Source organism: Aphidius gifuensis, linkage group LG1 (genome assembly GCF_014905175.1).
Source record: "Aphidius gifuensis isolate YNYX2018 linkage group LG1, ASM1490517v1, whole genome shotgun sequence".
NCBI lineage: Eukaryota > Metazoa > Arthropoda > Insecta > Hymenoptera > Braconidae > Aphidius > Aphidius gifuensis.
The window spans coordinates 21,288,838-21,308,996 of NC_057788.1; the positions used below are offsets into that span (position 1 = coordinate 21,288,838).

At 25.3% G+C, this 20,159-nt stretch overlaps 1 protein-coding gene and 1 long non-coding RNA gene across 2 annotated transcripts in view; one reads left to right on the top strand and one right to left on the bottom strand.

The window, feature by feature from the left end:
* LOC122851662 (protein CLEC16A homolog) overlaps positions 1-20,159 on the top strand; it is a 67,846-nt gene that overhangs the window by 31,376 nt on the left and 16,311 nt on the right. The window contains exons 3-4 of the mRNA XM_044151028.1: positions 14,430-15,028; positions 15,105-15,464. Coding sequence (XP_044006963.1) covers positions 14,430-15,028; positions 15,105-15,464 — 959 coding nt within the window. The remainder of the gene's footprint in view (positions 1-14,429; positions 15,029-15,104; positions 15,465-20,159) is intronic.
* The window catches only part of LOC122851672, an 81,676-nt gene that overhangs the window by 28,099 nt on the left and 33,418 nt on the right, over positions 1-20,159 (bottom strand). Inside the window, exons 3-4 of the long non-coding RNA XR_006373733.1 lie at positions 4,952-5,065; positions 2,195-2,250 (exon numbers count right to left, since the gene is read on the bottom strand). This is a non-coding gene — a long non-coding RNA (uncharacterized LOC122851672). The remainder of the gene's footprint in view (positions 1-2,194; positions 2,251-4,951; positions 5,066-20,159) is intronic.

Sequence of the window (20,159 nt, forward strand, 5' to 3'; positions counted from 1 at the left end):
GTCAGACGTAGAATGTAAGAGATAGTTGGGACTGTTGCGAAGGGTGTAAGCATATACTTACCGTTTCTACTGGCAAATTAAAAAATAGATCCTTTTTTAAAAAAATCAATATACATAGATAGCAAGAGCAAGAGAGAAAGATAGAGAAAGAGAGAGACAAATTCGGCTAGACTCGTCGACTAGTAACTATGTTTTTAGAAATGGTAGTATGTGGAGGTGACGTCTATCGATCAGCTGATGGCTGGGTCACGAAGCGAACACTGCACAACCGTCGACGTTAACGGTACGGGGCAAGAAGGGAAATGAAAAGAAGAAAAATAAAATATATATAAAACAGAAACTATTCCAACTCTTTTCCCTCTCTTCTTTTCATTTTGATTTCTACGCCGATTTTGCATTCCTTTCGTGTCCCAAATATTCAAGATTTATGATCCGAAAAGTTTGCCAGAGAGTTAAAATAATCATGATAAGAAAAGTCCAACAAAAATTTCACTTTTTTTTTACTATTGTATATATTAAATTTATTTTTATTCGTTATTCAATGTGGAAAAAAAAAATAAAATGTTTTAATGATTTTTCAGATTATTATTCTATCTTAAGGGATGAATTTTTTTCTTCAAATCTTGCATATGTTATATGTGGACCATTTTACTGTGATGAATATTCATAACTCGTTATGTATAACACAAATTGATTTATACAAAAATATATTATTTTTAAAGTTTTAGGTTAAAAAAAAAAAAAGTAATAACAATAATAAGAGAGAGGTCAAAACTTATTCAAGAAAAATATAATAATTTCCTTTTTCAACCCCCCGAGGCTTTCGTTCTATTTTTGTTTAAAGAATCGATAATACTTTGTAAAAATTTTCCATCTTTAACAGCGAAAAAGAAAGAGAAAATAATAGAGAAAGAGAAATAATAATAAAAAAAACAAACCATAATAAGTTGAGTATAATTCAAAAGTTTTTCTTTCTCTAGTTTTTATTTGGTTTTTATTTTTTTTTTTGCTAGTTTTATAATTTGTTTGTGAAAAAAGGGGAATAATTATTTAACTGTTGAACTAGATTCAGCTAAGTAATTGATTTGTATTGTATAGCTTTTTCCTGAATACATTTTTTTGGTAAAATAATATAGAAAAAGTGAGGTCACGTTGGGATGCGTGACACTTAACCTCTAAACTGTCCATCCATCTTGATTGCCCTCGGGTGCAAGACACGACTCTGACTCTTTTTTCTTTTTAGATAAGTTACTTCTTAGAGTTGGCAGCAAAGACCTCACTTTTGTTCACTATTTTAGTTTAAAAACTTTTTTTTATTTACTATTACTAAATAATTTTCTAGCTTTACTCATTTTTTTTTTGTTCATTATATTTTTCTACTTTTTGAGTTTCATTATTTTCTTTTGCACTTAAATTTTTTTGAATTTGCAAGGTAAATATATAATCAGATAAATCAGCTCGTACTTTTTTTATATTTTCATCTAGTCTGTACACTTCAACTGTCTCCCCAAGATTTGCATCAACAAAACATAAAGCTCAAATTTGAAAAATATTGTCAGACAAGGTGGTCATGTATTCCCACTGGGTATTTGCCTAATAATGCAATTCAACCGAGAGCTTACCGACGTCAAAGAGAAAAAAAAATTCCATATATACTTTTTTTTTCGGTAAAAGTTTTTGAGATAAAAGAATGAAAATAATAAAAAAATAAAATTTTCAACATAACTAAATGAAGAGAGGGAATGCATAAGATAAAGTTATTTTGCTGATGAAATTTTTTTTTGTTGAAAAAATCATAAAAAGTGAAAGATGCGCAAATCATGAAGTGCATCAATTGAGGTTATGACGCACAGTCAATTTGAGGTTAAGTTACCAAAATAAAAATGTATGAAAATAACTGCATTGAATAGAAAAAAAAATTAAAATCGCAGAAAGAAAAGAGAAGAAATTTAAAAAAATACAAGAAAAATTGTTGAAAAAATTGAATAAAATTTGTAGAGCTAACCAAAAAAGTAGTTGGCCATTTGAAGCACAATTTTTATCGAACTTTTTTTGGTGCCCGGATACCATGAAGTTTGGTCCAATCAAAAAATAGATAACAGAATTTCACAGAAAATACTTTTAACGGTATATAAAAAAGAATTTGATCATCTAAAAATAAAATTGGATATAAAAAAATTTGTTATAAACTCACCCTTACTGCAGTTGATGATGAAGATTCTAAATTGATATTGTAGAAATTCATATTATCTGCAACAATAATTAAAAAGAAAAATTTGTATAATTAAAAAAAAATAATAGACTTATTAATTAGAGTAAATATTTCAGCTAGTACTGAATTATATCATGTTAAAAAAAAATTTAATTAACGTAGATAAATTCACGTTGAAAATCTGACATCTGACGTCAAATCAACTTTGAATTTTTGCCTGGATATAGACTAAAAAATATACTCTTTGTGCAACTCAAGCTCAAGCCTTACAAAATACTTCCGGCAACCAACCCTTCAGCGCAATCAAGACACCCGCATATTTATTAATTTACTTGTTTTTATTTTTTTTTAAATCTACTTAACCCTTTTCACCATCTTTTTCAGCTCTCTCTCTCTCTCTTTGTGCATTGAATTTTTTTGCAAACAACCGCACGTGTTTTTCATTTCAACAGTAAAATACTAAATAAATAAATATATGAATAAAAAATAAAATAAAAAACTTGAGATTAATATATTTCAAATAGCTACGCAAGTGGAAAAAAAAAATCACATTAATGTGTGCTGAATATGGTTTCATAAAATTTATGGCCCGTCACGGATGCTTTTTTCGAATATGGCTGCCTCAGCATATATATATGTATGCATTCCCGTATTGCCACCCCTCATTAGGATCCGTTTACTTTGCGAAAAAAGGGTGAAAGTATAGTATAGAAATAAAGCTTGAGTGTGTGCTTCAACGACCATCAGCTAGAATGAGACTAGGTGAAGAAAAAAAAAGGAAAAAGAAGAAGAGAGAAGAGGTGTATATATACATATATCAAAGTAACAAGAGTATAGGTGTTTTATTCATCCATATATATACATATATGAAATAAATGAGAATGATGCGGGTAAAGGGAGGGTATATTATAGAGAGTGGAATGAACGAGTAAACGCGACTCTAGATACAGGCCTCAACGAGGCGAATTACGTAGTAGAAACGGAAGAAACATCATAATGGAACGTAAACACGAATGCTCGTGTGTGCACGCCGGATGCAGGTAAATTCCGGAATTTCACGAGGCAGCCATATACGTGATAAAGCAACTCACCCTCAGGGGTTGTAATATTAACAAGAAAGAAAAAGATGCCTAATATACCCCTATATATATTTGTTGGCTAACCTCAACCATCTTTTTCTATATTATTTTATCTTTCTCTCTCGTTCTCTCATTTATTCGAATTCCTGTATTTCTATAGCACTTGAGACTGGCGAGACTATATAACGAGTGATAGGTTTTTGCTATCAATATACGTATATCTCTCGACGGTTCATAATCACGCAGCATTTTTTTTTTTTTTCTTAAATATCGTTGCATAAAAGTTGAAAAAACTCAAGTACAATTTTCTAAATGCTTTTTGATCTTTTTTGAAAGATAAACAAAACTGATGTTGAAAAATTTATTTGGCAAATAATTTGTCTATGACATTTGCAAATTTTTTAGTGGCTTAAAATTTGCTAATAATAAAAAGGCGTATGTCACATGTGTTAAAAGTAAATAGGCGTATCTCCAGGATGATTAAAAGTAAAGATAAAAATTGTCCATTTGACATACGACTTTTTTCACTACCCTAAATATATCAAAAAAATTAAAACTAAAAAAAAAAAGCACAAGTCCATGGAGATACGCCTGTTTACCATTATCAGTAGGTGCATATGTTTTTGTTAACTTTAATTTTATTTTGTTGTTTAAAAAACGTGATAAAAAAACAATTAAAAATGCGAAAAACTATTGTGGAAAAAATAAATTTGGGGAACTTTTGTTATTTTTGATGAAATGAGCTTTTTTTATATTTGTGGCAGTTATGCTTTTTTTTATTTCTAATGAGACTTTATAAATGTGTGTATATGATCATCTCGTTTTATAGTTATTTAAACCTCTCGAATATTTTTTTCAATCCTTTACTAGTATACTTTTATACATATTCTTTTTTTAAGCTCCCCAATGAATAGTAATTTTTTTTGTAAAAAAAATTTAGTCACACTCGGTGCACCGGCATCGATAAATGTATTTTAAAAAATTTTTCGACTCCATTGCTAAAATGGGAAAAGAAAAACTATTTAGTTTTTCTTTTTTTTTTTTATTTAAAATGTCTTTTGTCCCTCAGGGATTCAGGACAAAGACTGTCTATATATATATTTTTTTAAATACAAAAAATGTTTATATCTTGGTTTTCCTTTCTGTATAAGGTCATGTATCTATAAACACATTTTTCTTGAGACTATTTCGCTATATTAAAGTTTTAAAAATAAAAAAAAATGTAACTTAAAATTTATATATAAAATTCGACAAAGTAAAAACTCAATGAATTTAATCTAGAATATAAAAAAACAAAATAAAAAAACATAATAAATTCGGTATAAAATTTAAAGTTGAATAAAAAATTAAAATAAATACGGTATTTTTCATTTTTCTTTTTTCTTCAAAAATACATATAATGTTGTAAAGAAAAAGTGTATTTACGAGTTTGTATATGAGAGTGGATTTTACCGGAAAAAAAAAAAAGAAAATGTTTGCATGTTATATTTTTTGTTTGAAAAATATAAAAAAGAAAAAAGATAAACAAAATGAAATGAAAAAAAAAAAAAAAACAAACTCAGGGATATTTTTTCAAGAGAGTACATGGTGAATATATAAATTCATGTACAAGAGTAAGAGTGAGATAAAATAATAAATATGAAACATGATGTATACATACGTATGTATATATGGTGAAGTTTACAAGTGGATGGATAAGGTTGAATGCCGTTGTAAGTTCGTGACGTTGTGCTGTTATCCTCGAGACGTGACGTGAGACCCTCTCTTGACGCAACTGAAAGAAGACATGTACACATATTTATGTCAACCCTATATGCAGTACAATGTATACATCGAGAATCCGATGAGAAAAAAAATTTAAATATAAAAAAAAAAATAAATAACGAAGGTATAGTGAAAGCATATCGAAGGATAAAAAAAATTTCTTTATGATGTTTTACTCATTAACACATATAACGTTATATATGCACATCTATTAAACCCGTTTAAACTATTTCATATATGCAATTATATGTATAATTTTTCTTTTATTACACTATAAGTATATGGGCATATGATACGGTCATCGCTTCGAATTTTCATCATACTGTAACGCAACACAGATTACATCGTTCTTAGTCATCATCACGTTCGTTTGTATATCAATGAAACTCAATACAATGTAATAAAGTAAAAAAAAAAATTTACATATTACATTACCAAGGATTAAACACCGATCGAATCACTGAACAAACTCAATTTAAAAACGTTTGAAATTGTAAAATTACATAAATTATAACGTGAAATTAATATTTCAAAAGATAACTTCAAGTAATTTGGTTTTGAAAAACAATTTAAAATTATAAAATCGAAAAAAATTTAATAATAAACTTTTTAGTTTTTTATTTGTTATTATAATTGATAAATTATTTATAATTATTTTGATGATTTTAATGACAGTGGATGGACTTGTACTTGAACATATAATATTTATAAAAAAATAAAATTTAATTTCTAATGAAATAAATTTGTTTATATTCATCAAAAAAGTCTTATTGATTATTTAAAATAATTTATCAAAATTATTTAAAATTATTATTTCATTTTGTTCAATTTTTTTTCTATAAAAATGAATATTGAAAAACAAAAACAAAAAAAAATTCATCTTATTTTCATATTAAATAAATTAAAATAATTAATTATTAATATTTATATTATAAACAAAAACATTTCATTATTAATAGCTTTTTATTTATTTAAAAAAATAAATCAATTTAAATCATACAATTTTTATAGATAATTTCAAAATTGCTCAATTATTTAAAATTACTATTATCATTTTTTTGGAAATAAAAAGTAATTTAAATAATTTGTATGCATCAATAGTAAATAAAAAGTAATAACAACATACATATAAATATTTACATGTTTAAAAAATTGAGTATCGATTGTAAAAAATAGCATATAAATAAGAAATAAAAAAGAATTGGTTTGTCGATATCCGGCTTTAAAAGTATCGAAACTATATTGAGATCCAAGAGAAAAAGGTTTCAGATTGAAGTTTGTTATATATATATATATACATAATATATAGAGGTTAGAGTCGTGAGATGAGCATGTAAAACGGAAAAACGCAGACCATGTGAGAAAGTTCGTTGAGGCAAAATAGCGTAGCGTATATATGTATACATCTATATTTAGAAATAGACAATCCAATCACGTACCGTACTGGTGGTATACTAAATCCACGACACGAAAGACATCTCTTTATTTCATTTTAAAAAAATTTTATTCACCTTATTGTTTCTCTATATATATATACATTTTTATTTCCTATTTTTTCTCTCTTTTTTTTGTTACATATATATATATTTTCTTACATGTTTAAAAAGAATCGATATCTCGTGTGTTATCACCAGAAATATATTCTAGCCTTGAATCATATAGACACGTAAATTTGAAAATTCAATATTGAAAATATCTACCAATGTCAATTTTATTAAATGTTTAGTAAATTTTATATTTTTTTTTCTTAAAAATTTATACATAAGATATTCAATATGTAATTGAAATAAATCATAAAATATAAATAAATAAAAAAAATACTATTTTTTATATACCAAGTTGAAATAGGTATATATTTTAAGTTTAAAATTTTCAAATGTGTTAAGTGAAAAGTCTAGAAAAGCTTTGGTGCTTTCGTTACATTAGTAAATTGACCAATTTCCACATTTGCAATGCGTTATTCAACTGCATTAGTAAATTAACAGTATTGATTTAACAGTTTTAGTGATTACTTTGGTATAGCTTTAATTTTTTAATTTTCATTAAACTATTGAACATCAATATACTTTTTTATATATTTTTTAAATATACATTTTCCCATAACTTTTGTAGGCTATATTTTTTTCTTTGAGCTTTTTTTTTTTTTATTACAATGAATTTTATTTATAAGAAAAAAACGACTCTTTTATTTTTTTGGGAAATGGAGATTTCTATGATTATCGAGAAAGCTTATAAAAAAGCAGAAATTTTTGTAAATTAATTTTAATATCTACATGGAAAAAAAAGGAATAGGAATATAAAAATTTATAAAACATAATGTTGTAAAAAATATTGAGGCTAGTAAAATTTGGATACATATACAACACCAAAAAATAGTAACAAAACTATTTTTTTTTTTTGCCAAAACATTGTGGTGGTATTGTTTATTTATTTTTTACCTCTATCAAAGTGATTATATAATTTTTCAATTATCTCATAAATTTTTAACAATGCAACTTAAAAAAAACTCTGGCCATTCAGTTAATAAAACAAAAAAAGTATTATAAAATAATAATTATAAATTAAGATAAAACTTTATCATGAAATTTTGAAGTTATATATTATTATATAACATTAAAATTGGATATCTCTTGTCTATAACACTGGGTTTTAATATGACAGATGATTTCTGACGCCGGTTTTCTACGTCACTTTGATAATGTAACCTGTTTGTCTGACACTTTGCTGTGTCAGAAGCGTAATGGATTTGCAGAACCCTTAGGATAAATTGAATTTCACACACACACAAATACGCACACCAAAGAAAATATAAAAATAAGAAAAAAATTCAATAAAAAAAAATAAATAATATTTTAAAAATTTTTGTGACAATCTTTTACAAATAAAGATTATATTCAACATGAAATTTTCACCGACATTTGTTCTGTATATATTTTGTAAAAATTCTATCATAATCCAGTTTACAAAATATACATTTCCGTTTTTTTTTTTTCTATTTTTTTATTTTGCATTTCCGAATACAATCCTCTCCATCATCTGAGAAATTTGTCATCTCTGTATAAGCAAAAAGGCAACCGTACATTAATCATTTTGTGAATGTTTTTTTTTACGTTTTATTATGTCTTTTCCATTACATCTTTTGTGTGTTTGAATGATGAACAATTCATCCAAGCGTTTTGTAAACCCCACACGAATAATTAATTTAACGATTATTCTCCCCTATTTTCGTATAAACATACAAGTTTATATATATCTATATGCTTTTAACCCTGATTTAAAAGGATTATATATTGGCATACAACTATATATAGTCAACAATTGAGAAAGATTATATATATTCCCTTAAAATATTCATGAAAATTCATGTTATATATTTAAAAATATAACCATGTATATACATAAACGACATTAACCTTATAACCATTTATTTAACGATTAAAGATATTTAAATTTCAATGGATTAATATTTAAATAAATTTTTTTCGTTCTTTAAATTGAAATTTGATTAAAATAGTGTAGTTTTATCTTCAATTTTATAGATCGATCATTAGTGATATTTAATTTATTATACGTGTTTTGCTTGAGGCATTGCAAACTTTTTTTATTAATTCTTTTCAATTTTTTTTATGTAGCAACGATGCTAGTTATTGTAGTGAATGGATGACAAGTTTTTATTGAAAATAAATAATTTAAATTGAATAAAAAATTTATGGAAGGTAAACACTGTGATCATTTTAGTGCTAGAGTAATTTTAAATTTAAGAATGATCTCATCTTGAAAATATCTATGAAAATTATATGATTTAAATTGATTTATTTTTTTAAATAAATAAAAAGCTATTCATAATGAAATATTTTTGTTTATAATATAAATAAATTAATAATTAATTATATTAATTTATTTAATATGAAAATAAGATGAATTTTTTTTTGTTTTTGTTTTTCAATATTCGCATTTTTATAGAAAAAAAATTGAACAAAATGAAATAATAATTTTAAATAATTTTGATAAATTATTTTAAATAATCAATAAGATTTTTTTGATGAATATAAACAAATTTATTTCATTAGAAATTAAATTTTATTTTTTTATAAATATTATATGTTCAAGTACAAGTCCATCCACTGTCATTAAAATCATCAAAATAATTATAAATAATTTATCAATTATAATAACAAATAAAAAACTAAAAAATTTATTATTAATTTTTTTTAGATTTTATAATTTTAAATTGTTTATCAAAAAAAAATTACTTGAAGTTATCTTTCGAAATATTAATTTCACGTTATAATTTACAATATAATTTTACAATAAAATTAAGCGATTGTTAATTATTTTCCAAAGTTTTTATGTTTAAAATATTTTTAATCTAGAGAAAAAAACGTTCTTGAAATAACGACAAAAAAAAAAAAAAAATTCCTCAATGCCTCGATATAATCATATGCAATTATCGTATCGCATGATTGTAAAATGTTTTCAAACTCAAAATTCACATAGAGAAGTTGATCTTTTTAAAATGAAAAGGCCAAAACTACTTGATGAATTGAAATGTCTAAAGACGCTTTTAACGATGACGAGTGAAATTGAAATGTTTTTCACGGTATACCTATATATATATATGTACTAAAAAGTTTTAAAGTTTTTTCTTAAAGTCATTGAAATGTCTCGGACTCAAGGATTATCGATGCTAAGTTTTCAAAAGCGTCTCTAGACTTGGTGTGTATTACCAACTCATGCCCTTATCTTCGTCTTATACCCTCTTTTCATGAAAACCCTCTGTTCTGCTTCTATTCATTTTATTTTATTTATTTTCTTCTCATTTTAGATTGATATATCTATATATACACACACAATGTACATAATAAATTCAAACTCAGCCACCTCGTTCTGTCGTTCAAAAGATCTGCATTGAATGAAATCCATCAGGCGATGAACGCATGCTCAAAGTATCGTCGTCTACTTGGTACCATTATTAGTAAAAAAAAGTAAAACTCCCTTCTCTCGATACTCCATTACTACTTGAACAATTCTGCTTACTATACATTTTTTGCTTTTACTTTTTTACCATTCCATCATCACCAAACAAATTACATGAATTTATATATAAAATACTCAATACTTTGGTCATATTTTTCATCACAAATTCAACGTTTTTCTCATTCTCATTTATATATATATATATACATGTCGAGTATTTTAACAACCTTAATACACTTCAGACTGTATTATCGATTTTATAATACAACCAACTGACTCGATGAATTGAATAACCATGGAGCAATTACAATGGTCATGATTCAATTTAATTTGTCTCTTTTTACTTGGGTAATCATTACTTTAAAGTACTTAATCTGATTGTCAATTTTACATAAATGGCTTTAGACATAATTATTAATTTATTTTGATATCATCATAATGGATCTAAATAAAAATTACATTTTTTTTTTATCACTGTTATTCAAGGTGTTAGTGATTTATTAGCAATTAAAAGGTTATTGTATATATCAGAAGCAAATTTTTCATTTTTATCCATGAAATATTTATTGTCAATCAATAATTTCATTTTTAACTATAGTTAGAAACTAGTTTCGAATTTTATATTCATGTTTAGATTCCATGTCAGAAAAACTGATGTTAATACTTTCAGGAGAAGATGGTGGATTCATATACATAGTTAAATTTATTGGATAAATTTTCATAGAAATATATCCACCAGATCTATGATAAAATTGTCCTTTGTGAAATAATTCAATTGCCGTAATTGGTAGGCTTGTTTCAGGTGCAATTTCTGAAAGATCGAAAAATGGAATAGTTGTTTGTGATGCATCTTCAATCAAGTCTGATGCTCTAATTTTGATAAATTGATTTTCCTTAGAATCACGTGGGTGTATTATAAATTTAAGTGGATCATCAGGATTATTTATAATCAATTCAGGCCTGAAATTTGTAAATTGATAATTATTATATATTCAATTAAATGATTCAAATGTTTTTTTAGTAATAATAAATAATAAACATGAATTTTTATTACAGTTTTCGGCATGATTGTAATTTATATTTTGTGTAAGTAGTTATGTTTCCATGTTGATAATTAAAACCAACAAATTTTGCTTCAAGTTTTATATGTTTTGCAAAGCCTCCATTGATAGACTCATAGTCGAACCTTACACCTAAAATTGAAATTATTTTTCAATAAATAACTGTTTTTTTGATTTGTTCAGTATTTTATAATTTTTTTTTACCAGTCAATAAATGTTCTTCGTCAAAAGTTAGTTTTTGTAGACATATCGTTCTTGCATATAGATGATTGATTAAGACAAAATCTATATCTTCGTTCAATGAATATCGCTTTCCATTCGAATCAATTGCCTCGTTAGGAAAATTTCTATTATATTTAAAAGTCGGCAGTGGTATCCATCTTTCAGTTTTTTTATCAATTTCTCCATAAGGCAAAAGTTTACCTTCACGAAGCTGAATGTGAATCATTCGATCTTTTGCAACAAGCCTGGCACCAGTTGCTACCCTATACAAACAAATAATCATCCAACAAATTATATTTTAAATGAAAATTATAATTTATAAAATACTTGAGGATGTAAAATACTCAACATGTTATCACTCGTTTGGGACCATAACAAACTGAAAGCTCTAATTGTATCGTTTCTAGTGTGAATATTATCATCTATGCAATCACAATAAACTGGAATTTGAATATTTTTAATGTAATCTGTATGGAAAATATTCTTTCTATGGAATGGAAATGCCTCGCATGGATGACTTGTATCACCAAAATTCATAGATTTCTCTAAGTTTCTAACTTTCATCCAATAATATTTTTTGGTACTTGTTTGATCTTTTTCGTTCTATATAAATTTTATAATTTTAAATCATATTTCTTGTTAAAAATTTATAAAGATTGTTTTTAACTTACTCGTTGACAATACTCGATAGTCAATGCTCTTTGACAATTCTTAATCAAACCAGGACAAATTTTATCATATCTATGATTATTGTCATCACAATCATTATGTATTTCACACATTCGAAAATGATCTGGTATTTCCATTCCGGTAATTGTATCAGTTGGCTCAAAATGCTCTCTAAAGAGTACAGTTTTGTAGAACATATTATCGAAAGCAGCATATGTTTTATGATCTTAAAAAACAACAGCATATTATATTTTTAAATTATACGAATATTCAATTAAATTTTTAAACCCACCTATCATGGTTGTGTTTTCTATGTATTTTCTGTTACATCGTCGAATATAATTTCTAGCAAATTTCATTTTATCTCTAAACAACTCAGTATATCTAATAATGTTTTCTATTCTTTGTTTTTTAACGTCATTCATTTCATAAGTATCATTGTAAGCATTATTTAAAAATCTCCACATATATGAAAATGCCATTGCAGCAAATCCTTTAATTTCTGCATAAACAATTTGTTTATAAAAAAAATATAATTGATAATGTGGTGTTAGATCTTCATGACAGGGAATTTTGTTACTTGGCTGTAATTATTAATGTATATTTATATTTTGCAAATTATTATTGTAATCTGAAAAATACTGAATAACATATTAACATTTTAGTAAGCTATATATTACCTGCAATATAACATCATTATATTTGTTTAAAAATATAGGTTTACTTCTTCGTCTTATTTGGAAAAAATGTCTGCTTAAATCAAACAAGACTGATTGTGGATAATCACTATCAAGAGATATCATTTGATCGGTTTTTTTTTCAAGATCCCATCCTTTATTTTCCTTCGTGTATTTTATCCATTTTTGAGTTTCCTTGTATAGAAAATTAATTCTATCAATACCGTTATGTACTTGTTGATACTCTTGTGTATATTTTTCTATCAATTGACGATTTCGTATAGCTCTTTCAATATTTTCAAGTTCCAAATTGAATTTTTTAAGCTTGTTATCTATGATGTCAGAGAGTTTAAAGATGTTTGTATTTATTTCCTTAGCCGTAGAATCTATTGAGAGTTTTTGTTCTGCAGCCAAATAAATTGTCACTATACTGGAAATAACACCAATTGTTGTAACTGCAAGTGTTACAAGTGCATGTTGAATCCCAGAAATAGTCAGTAATATTAACACAACAATAAAATATTTATAATGCATTTTATCACAATTATATTTACAAAAAAACAGTATTTTTCTTTTTAATTATAAAAATACTTATATTGTAAAAGCAAGTACTCGATAAAATAATTATTCAAGACATATATATATAATTAAATTTTTGGGCGTTATATATATGAGTTGAGAGGCAAACTGTGGCTTCCTTTCTTGAAACAATTACACGTCTAATATTTATTCTAGTTATCTTTTAAAACTTTGATAAAAATTATTTCTTATAAAATAAACCTCAATTAAATTTGTGACGTGTACCAGCAATCATTGGTACACGTTGATAATAAAAAGAATACAATCAAAACTATCCAATCAGTTTAGCTACCCTATAAAAAATCCTTCATTTATATACATATCATTATCTTTACATTTTATTTGGACAAAGCATACATGCATTAGGCAACAAAAGACCGTTCTTGACTTTTTTTCGAAATACAAATAATTCTTAAAGTAATTGTAGGCTTGTTGCTCAACACACATATGCTTCTTAAAAATAATGTGTAAACATATTCAAGTGTATATCAATAAAGCATCATATTTTTTTTTTTATATTAAATTCTCATATTGAAAAATCCAAATTAAAATAATTTTTCTATAAAAATAAATAGCGTTATATTGTTGGCAATATAACAAACGTCCGTAATCAATAAATTTTCATTTAATTTAAAAAACAAATAAATAAAAAACCAAAATAAATATAAAAATATATTCAATATTTAAAAAATAAAAAAACCTTAACACTTAGTCATTACAATACAATGACTAATTAATTGGTTTTTCTATTTTTTTTTTTATTATATTTATTGAACTTAATGATTCCTATCACACGAGGCGTCGACTATCTCTATCGCGTGCAACTAAACGTGACGCACGTGTTTCACGTTGGGTATTTAGTAAGACGCACGTGCATGCAAAAAGCACTATCTATCTCTTCTTCAATATTTCAATATATATTTTATTCACTCATGCAAATAACTGAATACACTCAGTTGAAAAAAGAAAGTCTATATATAAACCGTTAAATAAATAAATTAATAATAATAAAATAAATATAACATCTGCATAAAAAATTTAATACATTTCTTTTTTTTTTTTTTTAAATAATATAGGTATACTTTAAAATTAAAAAAAAAAATGTAAATTATATTTATTAAGTATATATATTTTTGATAATTATTGAGTGTATTTAAAAATAAATAAATTTTTTTATTTTATTTTTAAGGAATGGAAAGTCCAGCAAGTCCAGGTGCAACAGACAGTGCAGTACCATCTGATACAGACTTTGGTGCACCAACAACGGCATTTGGATTTTTTCAACGTGAACCAAGTGATGATGTTGATGATGAATTTGAAGGATGTATACAAAAAAAAACTTCATTATCATTACCATCATCATTATCATTATTATTATCACCATTATCATCAACGACAACAACGACAACAACGATGACAAAAACAACAGCTGCCATAGCAACAATGTGTCTTCAATCATGTAAATCAACAGACATGTTAATAAATTATAATGATCATCATAGTTCAGAAGAAGAACTTGAAGTTATAAATAGTCCAAAAATAGTACCATTACAAAGTTGTAGACCAGCAACAGCACCAGAAAAACGTAAATGGTCACAAATTAGTAATAGTAATAGTGGAAAAAGTTATTGTAATCAAATTCAACAACATAAAATAGGTCAAATTAATCAACAAATTATACAAAATCAACAATCAAATAATGATAATTTTACAATAATTGGTACATGTTCAGCACCACCAAGTAGAACTGGTAGAGATCAAACTGGTTCTGGTTCAAGTGATGAAGAGGTAAATTCAATAAATCAATTTGATTTTATTTTTTCTATATAAAAATATATTTAAAAAATATTTTATAATTATTTAGGTTAATGGATTACTTGGCAGTACAAATGGAAGTTTAATTTGTCAGCCAGTACAATTTCGTACATCACCACCAATTGATGTACATAAACCAGGAAGATCATTATCACCACCACCAAAACTTTTTCATGCATTAACACGAGATACAAGACCACCACCAAGACCACGTTCAAGACCACGTCATCATCAACATTTGTATCATCATCATCATCACCATCATCACCATCATCATCATCGTCATGATGATGATGATGATGACATTGACACAGATGTTGATACAATGAGTGCATGCAGTCCACGTAAACGACATAGACCACCACATCGACAACCAAGACCATGTCTTGATTTTGAAAAAATGCAACAAGTAAGATTTAAAACTAATCATTTATATTATTATTTATATTTAATATTTTGTATTTTTGTTTTTAAATGAAACAAAAATTTAAGAAATTTGTAATTAAGTCTTCCTGGTGGCCTTTTAACTGTTTTAACATGCACAAGTTTATTTTACACCAAATGCCAACAACACATGTACATGAATTATTCAAATATCATGTGTATTTTTATATATTGTTGCAATTTTTGTTAGCAAAATGCACGCGAGTTAAGGTGAACATAAAACTTCCGGTTTTATATACGGAAATGATAACAATTTTTTTTTTTTTTTTTCTTCAAAACACGCACTTATTTGTCACCTGAATTTATATAACTTTTTTTTTGTCGTATAAATATAAAATAATTATTATATAAACATGATAATTATTAAAATTATTATATTAAATTTTTATTTTTAAATTAATGGAAAGTATAAAAAATATATTTTTAAACGAATATACATGTCAAAAAAAAAATTTACAAATAGGGTTGTTTTATTTTTTTCTACCAGCAAAAGGGTTGAATTTTTTTTGATACTTCAAATGTTCTTTATAGAGTAGAAAAAAATAAACGTAAAATAAATTTTAATTGGCATTTAAAAAAAAAATTAATTTTCAAAAATAATAAAAAAAAATTACTAATAATTATCTTGATTAATTTATTAAAAAAATTTAACTATTATAATTAATATTTTCTATCAAAATTTAAATTTAATATTAAAACTTTAAAACAATATAAATATATAATTTAATATTTCAATTAAAAATAATCAAAATTTAAATTCAAAAAAAAAAAAAAAAAAAGAATGATTGTATTATCTACACAAACTTTAAAACAATATAAATATAATTTTCAAAAAAATACCATAAAATTATTAAAAATGTATATTATTCTTTAATTTACTAAAAAATAATTAAAATAATTTATAAAATTAATAACCTGAATATAATAATTATTCTTTTGATAACAATTTTAAATATTTTGTTCTTATTTATAATTTAAATATTTTATTTTCTATTTCATAATAAAAATATATAATATGTAATTTATATATTTTATTTGTTAAACTGCATTATAAATAATTATTGTTATTTTGTATATATTTCAATATTCTATTTAATACAATAGGTAAGAATACATATGTTGTGCTATTTTCTATCATCATCTCATCAATATATAAACTCTAATGTTATCAGTCATGAAATAAATATATATTCATATCGATTTCAGTTATGAATCTAAATCATTATCATATATACATGTGTTACTGAACTGCATACTCGTCAAAACATGAATTATTTCTCGTTATTGACGTAAGTCACATAACTATATATAATTTTCATACATAAAAATAAATAATAAATTATAATTTTATTTGACACTACGGCACATTCGTTATGCTATTATGTGACAATGACAAGTATATATAATACATCAGGGAATATATATAGTGTGTCTGTTTTCTATCATCCCTCACAAACATAAAACCTCCTTGTCACTGTCTCTCGAACCTTCGAAATAATGTCTATAGCATAGTTCGCATTATCTATATACAGTGTGTTTGCCGAACGGGTTATTATTATTGGCATATACACATATATATATATAATTGTACATACACATGATGATGGGTCTTGGTGGTCAACCAAACGCGATTCCATAACACTTGACTGGGCGTGAAATTGCAAAGCTAGATACTATCCCTTCCTCTTATTTAACTCCCTTATATGGTATCGTCATGCTACCCTACCACCCTTAGCCATCCTAAACCACCCTCTTCTCTTTTATATATATACATGTCTTTTACTATAAACATTATATACATTCTCCTTCATCACTCTGACATACAAATACATATATACATGTATATTGAGTATTGGTATTTGATTCTATTGCATCCTCAACTGAAAGAGTATCTTTGTGTTTATAAAAAGTGATGGAATCAAATAGCAATTGCTAACAGACAGGGAGAGAAAATTAAAAAATTGTTATTCAGGGTAAAATGAATCCCAAAGGGATTGGACAATATAATTTCTAGCCATTGTAAATACATGACAATAATTTTTTTTATTTTTATTTATTTATTTATTTATTGAACTACCAATTAAATGGTTTGAATTGGAAAGTTGTTTATTAGATAGTGAGGTTTTTTTTTTTTTTTAATGAAATATTTTATTAATATAACCACAAAAGATTTTATTTAATTAAATTATATTTTAAAATATAAAATTTTTTATTTATTTTTTTTCAAAATTTATTATATTCTTGCTGTTGTTTTTTTTTTTTTCGCTTTTCTATTGTCGTTTGATAAATAAGGGAAAGATTTTTCGTCATAAAAGGGTGAATATAATATATATTTTTTTTTTGCATAGTGCAAGCATACAGTGTTATCGTGTATGTCGAGACGATCGTCAGTTGTGATACAAGGTTAATCATAAATTCGACTTGAAGATGGTGACACAAGGGTTTTTTACCTAAGGGTGTGAGGATGACAAGAGTACTAGCACAGCAAAAGAGCTTAGAAAACAAAAAAAAAAAAAAAAATCATAAGAGACAACGAGAAAGCTGACAAAAAAAGGGTAAAGATATACATATATACACTAAGTATGTATAGAAAAAAGAGAGTTATATCTATATATCTATCTATAGTAGAATGTCAGCTCGTGACTAATTAGTCTTTGCCAATTAACGTTAATGAGGCCCTTTAAAGAAAATTTCAGTGAGGCTATAGTTTTAATGCGTATATATATATATGTATTAGTTATTCAACTGGCTATACGTTATTATACATTTAAATTTTCAATAAATAAATATACATCGATGTATATTTTGTTATTTATTTAGTCAAATTAAATTGTGAGTGCTTTTTTTTCATTTTTGAAAGATAAACAAAACTGATGTTGAAAAATTTATTTGGCAAATAATTTGTCTATGACAATTGCAAATTTTTCAGTGGCTTAAAATTTGCTAATAATAAAAAGGCGTATGTCACATGTGTTAAAAGTAAATAGGCGTATCTCCAGGATGAATAAAAGTAAAGATAAAAATTGTCTATTTGACATACGACTTTTTTCACCTTTAAATATATCAAAAAAATTAAAACTAAAAAAAAAAAAAAAAAGTCAAGTTCCCCAAGGTGCACCCCAAGTGTTCCGTAGGATTTTTCATTTTTTTTCTTGCTGTTTACAAAAATATTGTAAAAAAAACAGTTTGTGACACTACATATCGTTAAATAAAAAAAAAAATAAACGACCGAAAAATTTGAAAAAAATATCGTAGAGTCTACAGACGGAGCGTCGTCGATTAAAACATTGCCGAAATTGATCGGTCAATATTTGGAATTGGGCCATGTCCAAAAATGGGCATATTAAATCTAATGAGGCCCAAAAAGTAAAAAAAAATATCATATCTGTTTTTGGAAGAAAAAAAAACCTAAATTTGTTTTAACATCGACTAACTCGGTTCAGCGGTTCAAAAAAAATCGCGAAAAAACAATTTGTGACACTACATATCGTTGAATAAAAAAAAAAATAAACGACCGAAAAATTAAAAAAAAATATCGTAGAGTCAACAGATGAAGCGTCGTCGATTAAAACATTACCGGAATTGATCCGTCAATATTTGGAATTGGGCCATGTCCAAAAATGGGCATATTAAATCCAATAAGGCCCCAAAATTGGAAATAAATATGACCATTGCTTTTGGCTAAAAAAAATAAAGAAAATGAGCATCTCACAAGCCAATTCGATTCAGGACTTCTCGTTTTATCTCAAAATAACAAAAAGTCACAGAAAAGCGAAAACATAAGTGTCCTATGGAACACTAAAAAGCACAAGTCCATGGAGATACGCCTGTTTACCATTATATCAATATAGGTACTTATGTTTTTGTTAACTTTAATTTTATTTTGTTGTTTAAAAAACGCAAAAAAAAAAAACAATTAAAAATGCGAAAAACCATTGTAGAAAAAATAAATTTGGAGATTTACTTTTTTTACTTTTGATGAAATGAGCTTTTTTTCTGGTGCTTATGATTTTTTACCTTTGATGCAATAATCTATTATTTAATTATAATTTCATTTTTTTATATTTTTCTTTTGTCTGTTGTAGCTTCTTTACCTCGTACACTTTTTTTAAACTTTTATTATTTTTCATCATGTCCTGCAATATTTATATACTTTGTCGTTATTATAACTTTTTTTTTTGTTTATAATTTATTTTTTTTTCAAACATTTTATTCTTAACTTTTTATTATTTTTTAAAATTTTTATTAGCTACTGTATATATATCGAGCCCTTCCGCAGACAACTTCCCATATTTATATAACTTTTTTTTTTTTTTTTATTTCGTTCGACTTTTTTATCTATACTCTTGTCATGAACCCTCCGGCCTTGAATTTTCCATGGACTTAATTTCCGTTAGAAAAAAAATGCTGACTTTACTTTGGTCTCGAACAATTTAATATTGTTGGAAAATAAAAAAATATATATATAAAAATAATATTTAAAAGAAAATAATATAATAAAAACAAAATAAAGTTGAGAAAAAACAATTTTGTTTCAAACAAATATATATATATGATACTCGAAAACATATTTTTCTCTCGCAAAAATGATATAATTCTTTTATTTTTATTCTTTTCAAGTTTGAGATGTCAGATAAAGGTATTATAATTGTTTGTGTCT